Here is a 17,695-nt window from a genome sequence, read left to right as displayed (position 1 = left end):
AAAGTATACTTTTCATGTTTAATTGTGAAATTACATAAAGAAATGCTTTCAATATCTTGTGATGCTATGGGTTTGATGGTGCACCATACTGATCCCACAAAATATTCCAGACCTTTGTAAATGAAACCAAATACTTTTTTAATAGGTTTTAAGACTTTTTAGAACAGACATATACCCTACTGGAGTATTTCATATTTTATAAGAAAAAAAAGCAAGGCTGAGAGATGGAAGGTCGGAAATATAAGCAGTTATGTGCAACATACCAGTTTTTCATGCTGTAAACATCTGACCCCATCATGACCTCACAGACCCTAAAGTTGCTTCATGTTGTGGTGCAGAAGGCCTGCAGATGGCAGCGTGCACCTAAATTCAAGTTTTCAATGAAGAAGCAGGTAAATAAATGTATTTGTTTGAATTTAACCTCTGCAGATGATCAGCCGGACAGGGGATTTTTAAATAAAAACCAAAACCTTCAGTTTTTCCCCTTCATGAAGCCTGTTTATCCTTATTTACCTGTTGTGAGCAACTGTAATTACATTAAGCAAAGGGAAGACGACTTGTTCTCTATTAGTGGTCCTACATCACAGTGTCTGTGTCCAACTGTTCAGAGTCTACTGGATGAAATCCCACACAGCAGCTTTTGTCTGATAAATGTAAACCAGCCAAATTGGAGTCACAAGTATCCATAATCTGTGGAAAGTTTCAGGCTGCAGTCTGCAACTTTTGTACCTCAGCAGGACCATCATTCAAGCCAAATCAAGATCGAAGCAGCAGGATCTGGATAAGTGCAAGCGAATTGTATTGCAACATGGCTAGCTGGCAGTGCTTGTTGCTGCTGCCGTGCACACTAAGTTTAGTGCTTTCCTCTGGAGAGCTGACGAAAAATGATGATGACATCGACCTTGTCAGCTTTCTGAGAAATATCTATCCCGGGCTGGTGGTGAGAGACGAGCCGTTCATCATCAACCGAGACTTTGAGATAAACTCCCTGAAGGAGCTGGGACGCCCGAAGGACTTCGCAATCACACAGCAAACCAAGGACGAACCAGTCAATCAGGATACGGATGGGGCTCCTGGACCAGTGGTGCTAACCAAAAATGGACAGATTAAGGGGATTACTGTGGATAAGGCCCATGTATTCTATGGGATACCATATGCAGACCCTCCTATCGGGGCTTATCGTTGGAAGCCACCCAGACCTGTGAGTCCTTGGTCAGGGGTTTATGATGCCTCCTTCCCCAGGGCGGCATGCATGCAGGTCTGCAGCAGCCCTATCACTGAAGAGTGTCCTCACATGGTAAGGAACATATAACAACGTCTTACTTATTTGCATTTATTTGCATGCTGTCGTGATGTTTTACTTCAGTTGGAATATGCATGGTGGCATTTTAAGCTATTTTGACAGAGGGACTTAAAGTTAGTGTTAAAAAAATAAATGATGATTTCAGCAGCACATATTGTACATGAAAGAACAGATTTGTTTTATATAAATCTGTCTTATTGTCAAAGATACTTTGGATGAAGAATTCTCATACATCAGATTAGGTAATATGGAGCTGAAGAGCCACCAATAGTTTTGAGTGTGTGCGCTGTGGATGTGGATGCATTAGCCTACAGGAACCGGACTCTGGATTCAAAGATGGTGTCCACTCATTCCAGTGAAAGTCTACATCAGTACAGTCCAGTGGAAGTGGTTTGATTCACTATTGTGTGATTTATGTTTTAGAAACACTTAGATCATCTGTTTTCCCAAAAAGTCTCCAAAATATGAAGCATTTTTATAAGGTTTATTGGTTTAAATGTTGTTACACAACACTTCGAGGATTAACATTCTTAAGGTGAAATGATAAATCTTTTATTCATTCTCTGTTGTCCTTAAAGTAAAGTAGATTAACTGAATTATGTGGAGTGTGAAAATACTGTAATCAGCCTATAAAATATGCAGTTTGTCTTTGTTTTTAAATGATATGACTTCCTGCAGTAGAATATTTAGGAAAATAGTAGTAACTGGTGCAGTTCTGTAGTTGACGGTGACCACTGGAAAAAAAAAAAATCCCAAAATCGAACTCCTAACCCTGGAACCACATCACAACGATGCATTTATAACATTGAGACTGCAAGACTGAGCAGCAGAATCAGAAAAAGTCTTGAGTCCAGGAGATTAAGAATATCTCATTGCTGTCATTATCTCCCATTTAATGAAAAAAACATCAAAAGTATTGACGAACCAGTCGTAAAATATCTGCAAAACTTTAAAATGAGCTGGATATAGTTTGCATCTGGTTCCACTTGCAAACAAACTGCTTTCCTTGTTAAATTTAATAGTAATAAAACAATAAATAATAATAAAGTAATAATTAAATTGTCTGACTATATGTCAGCCCCCTAGTTGTAATTTCAAGTCTTATTAGGAATTGCTGGCAGCTAACATCCTCTCGTGGTAAAAAGACCCTCCAAAGTGTTATTGATTAAGCTGCAAATTAACTGGGAAGTAACACTGAAATAAAATCCAATTTTACACTGATATGATTGGTTTGCTAACTGGTGTTATATATTAGGCCATTTTGTAACATCAGCTTGTCTGGGCTATTCAAATGGTGTGACTAAGATGTTAATGTTCTAATGTGCTATAATGTTGGAAAAATGTCAGCCTACTACTTTTGATTTTGAGTTGGCGACATTGGTTCTGATAGCTAACATGATCTACTGCTGTCAAGTGTCAACGAATCTGTCGCAAAATACCTGCAAACTGAGCATAGCTATTAGCAACATTTCATTTTACAAGGATTCAGTGACCTAAAATAAACGAGTGTGTGTGTCGGATTTCATGTGTTTAAAAACTACTACAGTTTAGTCACAAAAAAGTAACGTTAAACAGCGCGATGTGAAGGATAGTCGTTTATAGATCGTTTTAGTTTCATTGCAAGTCGGAAGAGGTTTTCTTGCACTTGCAGGCCAATGTATCATTCTATAGTTGACTTGAAAAACATAATTGTCAAATAAGGAATTATGGTCAGAATATCAGCTTGAAAACTTGAAGATGCATCACTTCATGAAAAAACAGATTTTCCTTGAACACAAACTGAATAACCGGCGTTCTCTAATGTCTCTAAAAGGTCAGTGAGGACTGCCTCTATCTCAACATCTTTGTCCCTCTGGATGTGAACTTCAGCCCCGCTCAGCAGAGCTCCCTGCCCGTCATGGTGTGGATCCACGGCGGGGATTTCATCGCCGGTTCTGCTTCAAAACCACTTTATGACGGACGCTTCATCAGCAACTTCACCCACACTGTTGTTGTAAACCTGGAGTACCGACTGGGTAGGGAAGTTTGGTGCTATTTTACTTAAAAATGAACCTTTTCCAGTGTTAACTGGGGGAATGGCACGAGGAAATGGTGATCGTATCTCTGTATTTAACATTATTAAGTAAATGCATGACCTTTTCTAAATTGTACAGCGTGAGCAAAGATAAAGAGCGAATGAACCTCAGCGTCGGGAAGGCAATGAACGGAATCTCGTGGAATCACTTAGTTAAATAATGGTGTGCTTGTCATGGAGCGCATGCATGTGTGTGTGTGTGTGTGTGAGACAGAAAGGCTGGGTAATGAGTGTGTGACACTATTTTAAATGGTTAAGCCTTTTGGAAATTACTCCGTTTCCCTGCAAGACTGAAAACAGGAAATTAATGTCTTGCCTGAGTCATTATGTCTTTCTGATCATGTGAATTGATGCATGTTGGAAGGTGCTTTCGGATTCCTCGTGTCGGGCAAAGATCCCCACAGCTCGGCTGCAGGGAATTATGGGATCTTGGACCAGCAGGTCGCTCTTCTTTGGGTCCAACGGAATATTGCTGTGTTTGGAGGTGATCCCAGCAAGGCAAGAAAGTACACACACGCACGCACGCACGCACGCACGCACACACACACACATATTTTCTGTGCTCTGCAGTGACGGGCTTCACAATAGTAACAAACACAAACACAAAATTAAAAAAAAAAAATTTTTCAATGCAATATGCATAAAAAAAGATCAACTGGGAATAAACCATGAAAAATTAGCACACTGTGAAAAAATAAAATTATGAAACCTTTACGATTATGAATATCTACAGTCTAAAAATGATATACAAAAATTTAAAAGTCTCTAAATTTGGGACATCAAAACAGTTTGGAACAGGTACCAAAAGTTTGCATGTAAACATACATGCTACTGTTTCACAAAAGATGTCACCCAACAAAAGGTGACGTTGGGGTAAGGTTAAAGCATTATAGACACACTGGGCTCGGGTTAGATTCAGGTTCAAAGAAACTCCAGTATGTTGGAAGCCAACCACAGGCAATGTTTGACTTGCAGTGATGAGTCGTGATTGTTCATGTCACCAGTCAACAAGTTTGGGAACCACTTCTACAAAATTGTCAACATTCATGGTCCACAGATGATGAGTCCAAATTAATGTATTGAATCGTTTCATTGAACTGTATGAATCATGAAATTGTTTGACATTCCTTGGACATTTGTATTTCTCTATTAGGCCTCCTTTGTGATCAAAGAGTTTATGATTGTCCCATCAGCTTCAGCTTTACTTGTGTACTTGAGTGCTAATTTGGAAATGTTGGCATGCTAATAGGCATTAGGCTTAGATTAAGTAGTACAGTTTTATAATGAATGAATAACAGTGACATTATCTTGATAGTTTATTGTGTGGCCACAACTTTATCATTTTATTTATAATACAAGAAGTTAAAGCATAATTGTATCACTTCTCAGTCACTGAGATGGTGACCACGGGAAACATCACACATGCTAAGCATTTTAATGTTAGTATGCTGACTTTAGTATTTAGCAAAGCCTCACAAAGCTGCTGATATGGCTGCAGAATCCGAGTCTTGTTTCACAGTGTCTTCCAACCTATAAGCACCAGTTTGCTGGACTTGTGATATTTGTAATATCAGCCATACTTGGTTGTACTCAGTGGTCATCTTCTGTACAACATCCCCTCTTTGTTTTTATCTCTTTGCTTACTGTTAATGTAACAGTGAAAAAAATAGCGAATATTTTGAGAGTTTGTTTGCGACATTTGATACGAGCCTCACAACAATCCCAAATGATATCAACGAATGAAATACGACTTCTAGTTTTTTATTCACATGTCCTGTGTTATAGGATCATTTATAAACAGGTAGGTTGTGGGCCATTAACAGACAAGTGCTTCTGGCTAGTGAAGCTCAACCAGTTTTCATTTTACAAGTCGTTTTTTTTACAATATTGCAAACATTTAAAGCTGCTGATTGCGTTTTTTGTTTCCTCGTCAGGTGACGATATTTGGTGAGAGTGCAGGCTCTCAGTCAGTGAGTCTGCAGCTGATGATCCAAAGCAGTAAGCCTCTGTTCAAACAGGCCGTTCTGCAGAGCCTGCCGTTCTCCATCCCTCTGAAGACCAGGTGAGCCCCGACAGCTCAGGGTCATCTTGTTTTCTCATGTGTGACTGATCTGCACTTGGCAGCAATTACAAATGACTTTGAACTCAAAAGACACTGAGCTGTCAGAAGTATTAATTAATCAGAGGGCAGTACCTCTCGCCGTGCTCAAACCTTGCAGGGGCGTCTCTGTGACGCTTCGGGACGACTTCATGCCGAACTGTAATTGTGTTTTTTTTTCTGCGTCTCCTTCCCAGACATGATGCCCTGAAGCTGGGAAAACACTTTGCTAAACAGACCAACTGCTCTGTGAGCGACTTTGTCTGCCTGCTGTCTCTCGCTCCACAGGTCATCCTGGCCGCCCAGATGAAAACAAGTAGGACGCCACGAAACCCAAATTTAGAGCATAACACTCAGGGCTGCCCACACAGTTACATAAGAAGGCAGGATATATGTTTATCTGCAAAGGATGAACAACATTATATTTATCCTGAGGTACTGGAAAACAAGGTGATGAAGACTGTGTACAGTGAGCCTTTAATGGGGCAATTAGAAGGATTTTACTGCCTTAGCAAAAAATTCAATGAATATAATATATCTGCAGAGTTGACAGCATTATTGATCAGTATCACTGACTGTGATCACATCCTCAGCAGCAGTTTTCTGGCTGACTGAGCTAACTTTCTGGAGTAAAAACCAGGAAAGAAAAGGCGCTGTGGAGAAGACATTTTAGACATTATAGAGGAAAACCCTTTTCTTTTCTTTTTTTTTTTTTAGCTTTTATAGCATTCACTGTGGAGATGTGTCACTTTATCTACTTTTAATTCATCAATCTCTCAGCTTTATTTTGAAAATCTGAATTTCAGACTGTATTTTCAATCCAAGTGATTTTAGAGTTTTTTGAACTCAGGTTCCAAGATCGTGAACCCGTTCAGGTTCCTGGAGGTCTTTGAGACGTGGGGTCCGTATATCGATGGGGAGTTAATAAAAGAGCAGGCTGCCACTGCCTTTCAGAAGGGCCATTGGCAGAAAGAGAAGCCGGTGCTGCTGGGTAAGACCACACACACACACACACACACACACACACACACACACACACACACACACACACACACACACACACACACACACACACACACACACACACACACACACACACACACACACACACACACACACACAGAAACAATGAAATTCTATTATTTTTCTGGATTTATTGCTTATTATCTCAGCTGTTACTGTTCTGCTGGGTTCCCACTGGCTCTGTTGCAGTATATGCCAGCTTGGTGAAAAGATTCCTGAGATCATAACAAAGCTGAAGGCAGTGTCCATTGTTTAAGGGTGATTTTTAAACCTGGAGATATTCAGACAGCAGAAAGACTCACAGCAAGGCTACAGGCACCACAGAATCCTCCTTATTTGTTTGGACCGAGGCTCTGTTTTCTGTCCTGCAGGTACGACCTCAGAGGAGGGGGTGCTCTTTGTGTACGGGATGTTCACCCAGCCAGTCTCTGCAGTGGAGTGCACCGTGTACATCACAGCCATCTTTAAACAACATGCTCTGCGGATCCTACACAAGTACCTGCCCCTGTACAGGGATGTGGACCGCAGGGACATGCTGGCTCAGGTAGGAGTAGCTCCACACAGTCTGTTCACTGTCAGCACTGAAGCTGATCTACTGTTGAGTCCAACAAACTGATGCAATCATACACACATATTTAGTGAGAGGCAAAAAAACCATCATTCGTCATGTTAATAAAGCACATGGGTGGAGCCAGTGAGGATTCATTTCAGTGGTTATGCAAAAACATCGTTGATTGTTTGATATAAAACACAAGACACTAAGGCTGTTCACTGGTGATGGACAAATGACCCTCATTTAACTCCACAAACCTACATTTATAGCCGCGAACGAGGAATCGATTTCATTTCCCTGGATGCTGCAGACTGAACATACAGCTACACCAAAAAGATTTCTCTTGCTTGCCACTGTGGTCAACCAGGGTTTGTATATTTCCCTGGTTGACTGCCTGCACACACGAGTGGCACAAAAATAACATCTAGAAACTGTGCTTGATATAAATTTCAACTGTCATTGTTAGCCATGCTGGTCTCTTTATTGATTGGTTGGTCGGTCAATAACTACTTTGAGATATTTGATAAAGTGCCATAACAATTACAGCTATATATGTTTCAAACAAGATAAATTATATTAACATTGTTGATCCTCTATCTTTTCCTCTTATGCCACTGTGAGGTCCAATACAAATGTTGGTATGCTAATTTGCTAAAGTAAGATGGTGAACATTGTAAACAAGACCTGCATTATGAGTTTGTTACCATGACAACTAGCTTACCAATCATTAGAAATTTAGGCTAAAGACCGCTTGGGACCAGTATTTGTATAAACTTTACTAATAGACCCTCATAGTTCAAACAGACCAGGTGGTGTCGTTATGGAATTTTTACAGGACTTTAATAGTTGTAATCCACAGATACAACAATGACACATCGTTTACAGCCAATTTTTTTTCCATATGTCTCTCTCCCCTTGACCCACCGGATGAGCACCCTCTCTGTGTTCGGGAACCTCCCGATTTACAAATGAGGCGCTGTGGATCATAGTACACATTTGTGGATTTTGTTTTACAGATCAGCTGCACAACACATTTGATAAAAATCTGCAAACAAACACGAGGGCAGTCACAAATGTCACATTGCCCACAAAACTGCAAAAACCTGTTTAAATGCGTCTTTGTATTTACTTCAAAGCACCTCTCAGAGGCACGAGCATGGCTGATGACTCTTAGCTTTGATTGTCAGTTCATTTTTATCACGGTTTGTTTCAAGGTTTTGTAAGATGTAATAATGCAGAGGTGGACTGGGGGACGATGACACAGTAGAAGAAGAGTTTTTTTCTTTGACTTTTGGATGCACAGTGTGAGGCAGCAGCCTCGGGGAGCTACAGCGGGTCAGTAGGTGACAGACATGTTTATTATTCAGTCACAGTTGATCGTGAGGTCCTGCTTCTCGCAATGAAGGTCGTTTCTCTAGAGGACTGTGAGGTCAGCGGAAATGTTTTAGAGACTAAGAATATGTAAATTCATAATTTGTTTTTGGGATTTGAAACCAAGGACATTTTCTTGGTTTATTTTAAACTGACTGTCTTGAAATTGACATGTTTACATGTGCCTGTTGTAAAAGGAAAGTGTTTTTCCTGGCCTGGTGTTACCAGCCCCAAATTCACTGGATAAACATATGGGTTTGGGTGTGCTCCGTAGGGAATTGTTTCCAGTCGTTGCATCCTGGTTGTAGACCTCGGGTTAAGGACCGTCACAATTGCATTTAGAAAAAAACGCTCGACTTCAGTGTAATCGCTCTTAACAATCCACTCTGATGACTGATTGGTTCACAGAGTGGCGAAGTGAACCTTAATGTGAGCAGTGTTTCCAGACTACAATCCCAGCACAAAAATACTAAACAAAACAAAAAACAGAAGCTGTGAGCAAAAGTCTGGCAGAGCTAAGCTATGTTTCCCTTTGTTTATTTGAATTTCTATTTCCAACCTTGAAAATATGACTCTGAATGTGGTGTCTTCTCCTCTCAGGCAACATTTTTAAAAGTCTTAAGACACTAATTTTTTAAAGTCACTTCTATGCATTTCCTCCATTAAGCTTAGAGAACACGTGTAGATATGATCAACTCACAAGAGGGCAAAGTTACTGAGTTGTGCTGCTTTTGATTTTTGTTTTCTTTCATTTTGTGTGGCTTTGTCTCCTCATCATTGTTCTAATTAGATGCTAGCTGTCCCCCTACTTACATTTAACCAATGAATTGTGTTCAAGAATAATAAAGTTGCTTGTGTAAAAAAGAAAACAGCCAGCATAAACACTATAACCTGCACGTAAAGGGCTTTTTTTTCTGCTCCATATTTTTCTTGCACTCACCAACTGAAAAGTGAACACTCAGGCACAGTCTGCCACACACATCCAAACACACACACACACATGCATCAATAATCACTGATTGAATGGCTGTGCGAGGCAGGCCGTTACGCTTGGATCGATGTCCCACCCTGCCGGAGCTCAGTGTGTAATGAGGACTGAGCTGTCACTAGCCTCCCTGTGTCTAACGAGTCTGAAAACGATTGTTCTCTTCTGCTGCCATGATTTGTAAGTTGCGAGTCGAGATCAGGCCAAAAGATGAAAAGACATGTCACCTTGTATAAAAGTTTGGCATCATTAGCAACTTTCCAGACTTCGGTGCTGCTCCCTGTCTCCTCAAACATGTGCCTACAGAGGGAGCTACAACCACTTCAGTAGCTCCGACTACGACTCCAAGACAGATGCGTTTTTTTTCTCTCCTCCATCATTTGTATGGGTGAAGCATGTGGACCACCTGCAGTCAGCGAGTTTGTCTGTTTGAGATGCAGCCTGACTGCTCCATGAAGAGGTGACTCGTCTCTCTTGAACGTCTACAGTGACAGGAGGGATAAGATGAGGAATTACCGAGGAAGTAGAAGACAGGGGGGCCGCCACAGGAAGAAACGGATTTTGTGAATTGACACTGTATCTGTTTTAATGAGGTTAGACTGAATTTTGAAAACACCTCCAGGTATAATGTAATACAATTCAAATATAGACTGAAAAATGGCTCTAATTGAAAAACTGAACATAGTGACCTCCATGAAGGTATAATTTATTGCAGATGTGCCTAATAAACAGAATCATTAACAAATCTTTATATGTGTATATATATATCAGTGGGTCTAATGACTATATCTAATTTGAAAGGTGTTAGTCGTCATGGCAAACCCACAGAGAGTTATTAACCAACTTTACAGTTCATCAGCTTTTTAGATTGTTTTAGCGTCTCTTAGCTCATTGTTTTGGGTTTTAGGGCCTGAAACTTTCCTGTTCTGCCTGGTTCGGTTTGAGGTCTGTTAAAAGGGAATGTTTCCTTTTTGCTCTATCTAATGTAGGAATTGTTGAACAGTTTGGTTACTCTCTATAATGTTGTAAGGCTTTGTTGGAATTTACTATGTCAACCCTGAAATGACTTGTGTTGTGATTTGGCACTATACCAAAGAAATTAAGCTCATTTCCAGGCTGCTGTGAAAAGTAGTTTTAATAACAATGTCTATCTGTCAGCACCAAACAGAGGACAAAGTTAGCAACTAGCTGCTGAACATACCGAAACATTTAGCAGCTTAAAAGACAGATATTTCCATCAGGAGTTGGTGGAGACCAAAACAAAGCTCCAAATAAAACAAATAGCATGATGTTACTTGTATGCCCCCAATATGGGCAGGGCTTTACAACAAAATGCAAATTCCAAAGTATCAAATCAAAATAACTGCTTTTAATTCAATAAACTACTGACTAACCATTGGCTGACAGCACGGCATCAGGCTACAAAATAGAACCGAGCCGCAGTTTGTGCGAATTCGTGCCCGTTTTATTATTCACATTGACAGTAAATATAATGTAGCTTTTAAATGCATACAGTGTGTGTTTTTCAAACCAGTGTACAAAAGGTCAGTGCACCCCATGGAAATTATTGGCTTTTTATATATATATATGTGGAAAAGCAAACATTTGATCATCATTGATACAGTGCCTATGGATAAATCTCATACTTGAACCCAACCTAAATGAAAATGTGTTTTGTTTTGTATCATGTTTCCAACAGAAATATCAATAGATGTAGTATTATTCCTCGGAAAAGTACACCCTCAGGCGTTTGTAGGCGTTTTGCTTGATTCTCCACCAGTCGTTGACGTCAGCTGCCTGAGGTTTTTTACTACACATCTGCACAAAATTCCTTCAGTTGGAGGATTTTTGAGTGTTTTCTGGCCTGTTTAAAATCTCCCCAATTCAATTAAAATCTGGGCTTTGACTAGGCCACTTCATAACTCCATTTCTTCCTTTTTTTTAAATTTCTTTTCTCGGTGGATTTGCTCATGTGATCATTTCCTGTTGAAAGGTCCACTTCCAGATCAACTGAATTTTTCAGCCAGATGGCCTCACATTATATTCAAGCACTCTTTGACATGGATCAACCATATCTTTTGTTGTCATGTGGACTTAAAACCATGCATGCTAGTTAGAAATGCTGTCTGACTTTGGCTAGCGCTGCAGAACATCACCATGTTACATGATATTAAAACCTCATGGGAACCACCAGAGCTTTGCCGTAAAACTTCACTGACATGGATGACCTGTGGTTTGTGTTTTTGGTTTTAAGAATTTTGGACCCGTGATTTCATTTTACACTTTAGTTTTAATTTCCAGCAAAAAACCTGTAAAAACAGTTTAGCTCAGGAATTTGTTATTGTAACAGAAGTCATGTCCTTGTGGGATGTATTTCTGATCCTTTAAATGTCTTTTCACCTTCCTGGCTTGTTTTTGTTCCTTTTTTATTTTGTCCTCTTTTTTTTTTTTTTTTAAATTGTCTCAGTACAGTCTGAAGTCATAAAAAAGCAATAAAAAAGTTGCCTCTCAAAAAGTGTTGCTCTAGCAGTGCATGATATTCCCCCACCACACCTTAACCCTTCACCCCAGATGTTTCCCCAGATGTTCTCATAAAATATTTCTCAGATTTAATTTCATGTGTGTTTCCGGTGGAAACTTGCATCTGACTGGACAATATTTTAGAACATATTTTAGGTGAATAAACGGTATGTATAGGGTAGCACCGATTTTCCCAAAAAGGCCATGTTGACATGTTTGTTATTGAGGATGAGATTTTTCTAACTAAACAGGTGTTTGTCTTTACTCACACAACATAACTAGGCCAAGCATGTACCTGACTGGACAGCAATCTGTTCACATTGAAGATCAAGTCAGTCGAAGTCAGCCCAAGTCAAAAGTGAACACAGCTAATGTCTGCAAGCTGCCAACTCCCACATCCCAAGGCAGCAAAACAACTCCATCATGTAACATTTCCACCTCATAGTTTGTATTAAGTTCTTCTGAGAAATTGTTTTTGGTCAGCATAAAATATCTCTACTGTTACGGTGGCCAAACAACCAATTGATTTGTCTGTCCAGAAGACAATTTTTTTATTCTAAAAAACCCCTGGTCTTTGTCTTTATGCTCACTGGCAAACTGTAGTTTTGCTCAAATTTCTTTTGGAACAATAAAAAAGCGTTTTGTTTTTTTTATGACTCCCATACGGTCAAATTAGTGCTACCTCTTTCTTATTATAGACGCATGAATTTTGGCACCAAACAGTTCCAAGAGTTACCTGCCAACCTGTTCTCATCCCGAGATGTGAAATACTGGCATTTTGTCACCTCCCACAGTGGCCTGAGGTTTAGGAACCAAAATGTCTTGGTTAGGTTAAATTAAGTAATTTTACGTCATTAACATTAGCTACGTCACATAAGCTAAAGTTAAATATGTTACATTCATTAATTAACCACCTTACATTACTTTAAAGAAATCCACCATGACTTACTGGGGGTTCGAACTAACATTCAAGCAGTTCCTCATGCGGACTATGTCACGCTTCCTACACATGACCTCCTTCTTCGACCTGAGTGGATACAGTGAGGTAGCAACTTTTTTTCCCTGAAGAGTTCCTTGCCACAAATTTAGCGACTTTTCGACACCCTGTTCCTGACCTTAACGGAAATGTCAATGAGCTGTGAATGTGTGTGGCAATATTCTGTAACTGTAGAGCCTCTCAATACCAGCTGCTTGCCTGCTGCTAACACACTTAAAGCTCCTCGAAGGCTGGATTCAAAGTTAACATAAGAGGTTGAGTTGTCCCTTGTGTCCCTCACAGTGTAGGTCAGTGTTGGACACGTCATGTTTTAATTATAATACCCACAGTAGCTGTTTTATTTACTGTATTATATTCATCTAGTGCCAAGAGTAGCAGCAGTAAGGTCTGCCTTGTTTCGTCCCTGTAAATCAGAATGGTCTCTGGTTGCGGTAAATGTTCTTTTATTAACTGTGATAATGAGTAGTGGTCGTGGTGAACACAAGCTTTGCAGGGTTTGTGGCTTTGCTGGAAACATGTTACTGAAAAAGACAAAATGCCTGAGTCTTTTCTTAAACATGCTTCATGTGTATCCGCAGCTTTGGCACATTAATTATTCACACAAATTGATCCTTGGCTCTTATAGTCTTCTTTTGATGCTTGTTTTATTCATTTGGATTACTTCAGTGTGTTTATGTCCCACTTGTATGTTTTTACAGCTGTGAAAATACATAGGTGGACTGTTGAATGATTTCACAGCAGAGGAAGGAAGCATCCAACAGTTTTCTGTCAGACTTTTCAATCCACAGCGCAGGATGGTGGCATCAGGGAGCTGCAGGGGGTCAGGAGGTGACACCACTGGACATATTTAGTATTCAGTCACAATTCACTGTGCAGTAGGGAGATGGTGGGGTCACAGCCAAAGCTCGCCCCTCCAGATACAGAGACGCCTCCCATGTCTTTATAAAGGCCACTTCTCCAGAGGATAGTGGGGGTCAGCACTAATGTCAACCAGTCATTCACAGAGGAGGCTGATGTGGAGAGCTTCTCATTTGTATGTTTGTGCCGTGTGTGCACTTTCTTTCTGAACACACCCTGAACAACATAATTCACATAATCTTCATCTTTCCCATTAAAAAACACAAAAACAGAACTCATCAACTGTGTGAGCGCCGCTTCATGATGAGTTTCCAAATGAAAAAAATCCAAAACACTTCTCCTGTCATAGAAGCTGACAACAAATTACAATGGTGCTCTAAACTGTATTTTGCTAACACGGGATTTTCAGCTCAATCATTGACAAGATCATCAACTTTATGTGAAAAGCTGCCAACAATAGAAGCAATTCCAGTGAAGAGGGATCTTCTTGTCAGGCTCATAGAGGATATGTGACATAAATTACAGCTAACAGATTTTATGGAAAAAAAAAAAAAATGTAGGCCTCATACTGCTAACAGCACATGTCTTTCCATCTACTGTACCTCTGGCAGCGATGTTCATTTCACTTATTTAAATTGCTCTCTACAGATACAACATTTGATCATTAAATTATTCCTAAATAACACCTAAAATGTGTTTCAACACCACAAGAAACAAAATGAATGTGAACCATTGTGATGCAATTCTAACCCGGAGGAGGAAAACATTTTCAGTATGTCCTTTACCAAAGGATGATTGACAGAATATAAACATGGGCATCATACTATTTCTCATCTGGAAAAACACACAGCTTTGGTGCTAAAGGGTACTACAGTTGCAGTACGTGATTTGAGTTAGTGGGACCTCTACCTTTTAAGTGTGTTCCAGTGACACTAATCGCCCATTAAACTCCTCCTGGGTGGATGGGTGAAGGTTGCAGGTCGGGCAGATATAGATTTCCAATCACAAATCACATTGTTCATCACACTTCAAACGTTGAAGTTTATTAATTTTTTTATGCTGAAGTCCATATGTCAGTAAGTCAATGCATCACAGAACAGTTTGGAAAGTATGAAAATACGTCAGATAGTGACTGCACTTATATTGACAGGTTCAAATATTGTTTTACATACAATAAATGTTCTACATTTCAAAATGTAATATACATTTTAAAATGTTTATGTGAACATGTGCTTCCAACGTTTTGGTCGTGGCTGGAGGGAAAGTACCTGTTAAAATGTTTTTAATAAATTATGCTGTGTGTTGATTAAGATGGCTGTCTGATGTTGCAGAAAGAAATGCGCCTCAAAATAAAAACAGATTATGTGGAGTATGAGTACCATCGATAGACAGAGGAAGAGAGAACAGAGAACAAATAATATTTCTAGTTCTCTAACTCGCTTGAAAACATGGTAGACATTATTTAACTTAAAGTATACCATGTACGTGAATGTGTGAGACATGACAACCAAGTGTTCAGGTGCAGTATGTGCAGGTTAGGGATTAATGCATTCGTGCATGTGCCTTTTCTAAGCAAGGTAAGAAGTGTGTGTGTGTGTGTGTGTGTGTGTGTGTGTGTGTGTGTGTGTGTGTGTGTGTGCGCGTGCGTGTGTGTGTGTGTCAGATGTGTGGCTGTGTGGGCGCAGGTTGTGTGCTACTGAAAAATACACTCTAGTTTCCAGGTAACAGGCAGGAGAAGACAGTCCTCCTTAATTTTCTTTGGTTTCCTTTTAGCTGAGAGGGAACAATAGTTTCTATTGCCCTGCTCCCAGCGCGTTTCTTTGTAGAGGTCACGCTAATTAGTTTTATTCATTTTCTTTCCTCCAAAAACACAGGAGAAGCTAAAAGTGCTGAGCAATTCTTCAACTGGAAAACAGAGTGTTTATATATATATATATATATATATATATATTTTTTTTTTTTTTTTTTTCCCCAGGTTTCAGATTTTTCAGGTTTCAATAGATGAGTGAAATTCTGTTTAATTATGGACTTGGACCTGGTAACCTGCACATGCAACATACAGCCACGGCTAAAAATCCCTAACCCAGAAATTGCCCGTACACTATACCTATCATGTTTTTAAATCATTAATTAAAAGTCATTTTTCTCAAATTCCATAATTAAGAAAGAAAAATAATTCCTAAAGGCATAAAGAAAGAAATAATAATTTCCAAATTATATTTACATAACATTCTAAATAAGAGTGAGACAAAAGCAGTACATCACTTATAAGAGACAGTGTATTCATGAGTGGGAGGCTTTTGTGTGTTTTTCCTCCAATACTGGAGAAGAGAACAGGTGTGAGATGTCACAGGAAGAATGAACATGTTTTTGTAAAAGGGACAATGACAGCAAAATACCATCTTATGTAAAGCTTGAGTGCTGTGAGTCACACATGTCTCTGAAACAGTAACATAACAATGCTGATATTCACCATTGTCACTATCTTAGTACAGTTATTTTCTACAATTTAGTAATTAACACTACACATGCAGTACGCATGAGGCTGATGGAAATGTCATTAGCTTTGCAAATGTTTTGGCCAAAATCCACACAATAAACCAAAGTATTGTACAAATTACGTGTTTGACCTGATTATGTAACTTTATAAGTGAAGGGATCAGCAAAGTGGTTACAATTCATCTGGAGGAAAAGACATTTCAGTCAAAACAACATGTGCCAGCCTCATGGTGGAAATAGAAAGGTTGGGCGATCACCAAACTGGATGCTGTCCATCCATTATACTGTAGATGCTGAGATATTTCACATATTTTCACCAAAGTTGTATTCTCCATTTACACCTTATATTAACATTCAGTCTCAATGTTTATCTTTCGAAAATTTCATGCCAATCCATCCAAAAGCTGTCAATATTTGCTTTAGTCTGGACCGAAGTTGTGGACTTACTGACTTACTTGGTTTCTCCTAAGAGACCAATGTTGGTCATCATGTTGTCACGACTGTTGTTTGACCAGCTCTCTCTTGTTTCTCTCCCCAGATCGTTACAGACTACGTCTTCCTGTGTCCATCCAGGAGGTCAGCGCGAGCTGGCACAGCAGCAGGCAGCGACGTGTGGATGTATGTGTTCGACCACGTGGCCTCAGACCACCGCATCTGGTCAGGTCTCACCTTCTGCTACCAGCACGCCTGCCACGGTGCCGAGCTGCCCTTTCTCTTTGACTCGGCCTCGGTGGCCAACTTCACCCTGTTACCATCAGAGAAGCTGCTGTCCAATCGGATGCTGTGCTACTGGGGCGCCTTCGCCCACACCGGTGACCCCTCCTCCAGGGTCCAACAGACCCCCTTCTGCCGGGAGCAGCGTCTGCCTGTTTGGCCGCGCTATTCTGACACCAGCGGCTGGCTGGTCATGAACCTGACGGTGCGTTCACATGCACAAGTGGGAACCAGGAACCATATATGCGACTTCTGGGACAAACTGGGCATCTACTAGTGAGGGGACCGGCTGGGTGTCATTATATGCTGTTCACTTTGTCACGACTTTTGTTGTGGTATTTATCATAAAATGATATATCCCTAAGTATGAGCTTTTGGGAATTGCTCCCAGCAGCAACTATTTAACTATTTCAATCAAAAAAACAGCTTTTAGAAAAAAAGCATTTCTATTATCCATCTTCGGCAACATGTGAGGCCCGGGACACACTGTCTGTGTGGTGTGTGCAGAATGTCTTCATTTTCATTCTGGCGCCCATGTCAACAGGTTAGAGCAGCGGGAGACACCCATTAGACAAGCAAGCCTCATGTCTGCAGTACATCATGTTGAGAATACAGGTGCTGTGCGCGTTTACCCAAAATTATAGACAGGTAAAAGATCTGTAATTACATGTGCACTATATAATTATAGCAGAAACCAAAT

At 40.0% G+C, this 17,695-nt stretch overlaps 1 protein-coding gene across 1 annotated transcript; it reads left to right on the top strand.

Annotated features, from left to right (window-relative positions):
• The first annotated feature begins 808 nt into the window (after positions 1–808).
• On the top strand, positions 809–17,413 carry LOC138629478 (cAMP-regulated D2 protein). The gene is made up of 8 exons (XM_069713206.1): positions 809–1,297; positions 3,117–3,318; positions 3,742–3,875; positions 5,312–5,439; positions 5,673–5,791; positions 6,326–6,466; positions 6,870–7,042; positions 16,820–17,413. Exons 1-8 carry the CDS (start codon positions 809–811, stop codon positions 17,270–17,272), a joined length of 1,839 nt encoding a protein of 612 aa, XP_069569307.1. The 3' UTR covers positions 17,273–17,413.
• Positions 17,414–17,695: the final 282 nt, after the last annotated feature.

This window comes from Brachyistius frenatus, unplaced genomic scaffold (assembly GCF_029030835.1).
Source record: "Brachyistius frenatus isolate BFR_SWC_R1_liver_20210118 unplaced genomic scaffold, ASM2903083v1 Contig_116, whole genome shotgun sequence".
Taxonomy (NCBI): domain Eukaryota; kingdom Metazoa; phylum Chordata; class Actinopteri; family Embiotocidae; genus Brachyistius; species Brachyistius frenatus.
This window is presented reverse-complemented; position numbering and strand designations above follow the sequence as displayed.

Coding starts and splice junctions, on each gene's coding strand:
- LOC138629478 (XM_069713206.1), top strand. CDS start 809: ATGGCTAGCTGGCAGTGCTTGTTGCTGCTGCCGTGCACACTAAGTTTA. Junction 3,319..3,741: donor AAACCTGGAGTACCGACTGG/GTAGGGAAGTTT, acceptor GCATGTTGGAAG/GTGCTTTCGGATTCCTCGTG. Junction 5,440..5,672: donor TCCATCCCTCTGAAGACCAG/GTGAGCCCCGAC, acceptor TCTCCTTCCCAG/ACATGATGCCCTGAAGCTGG.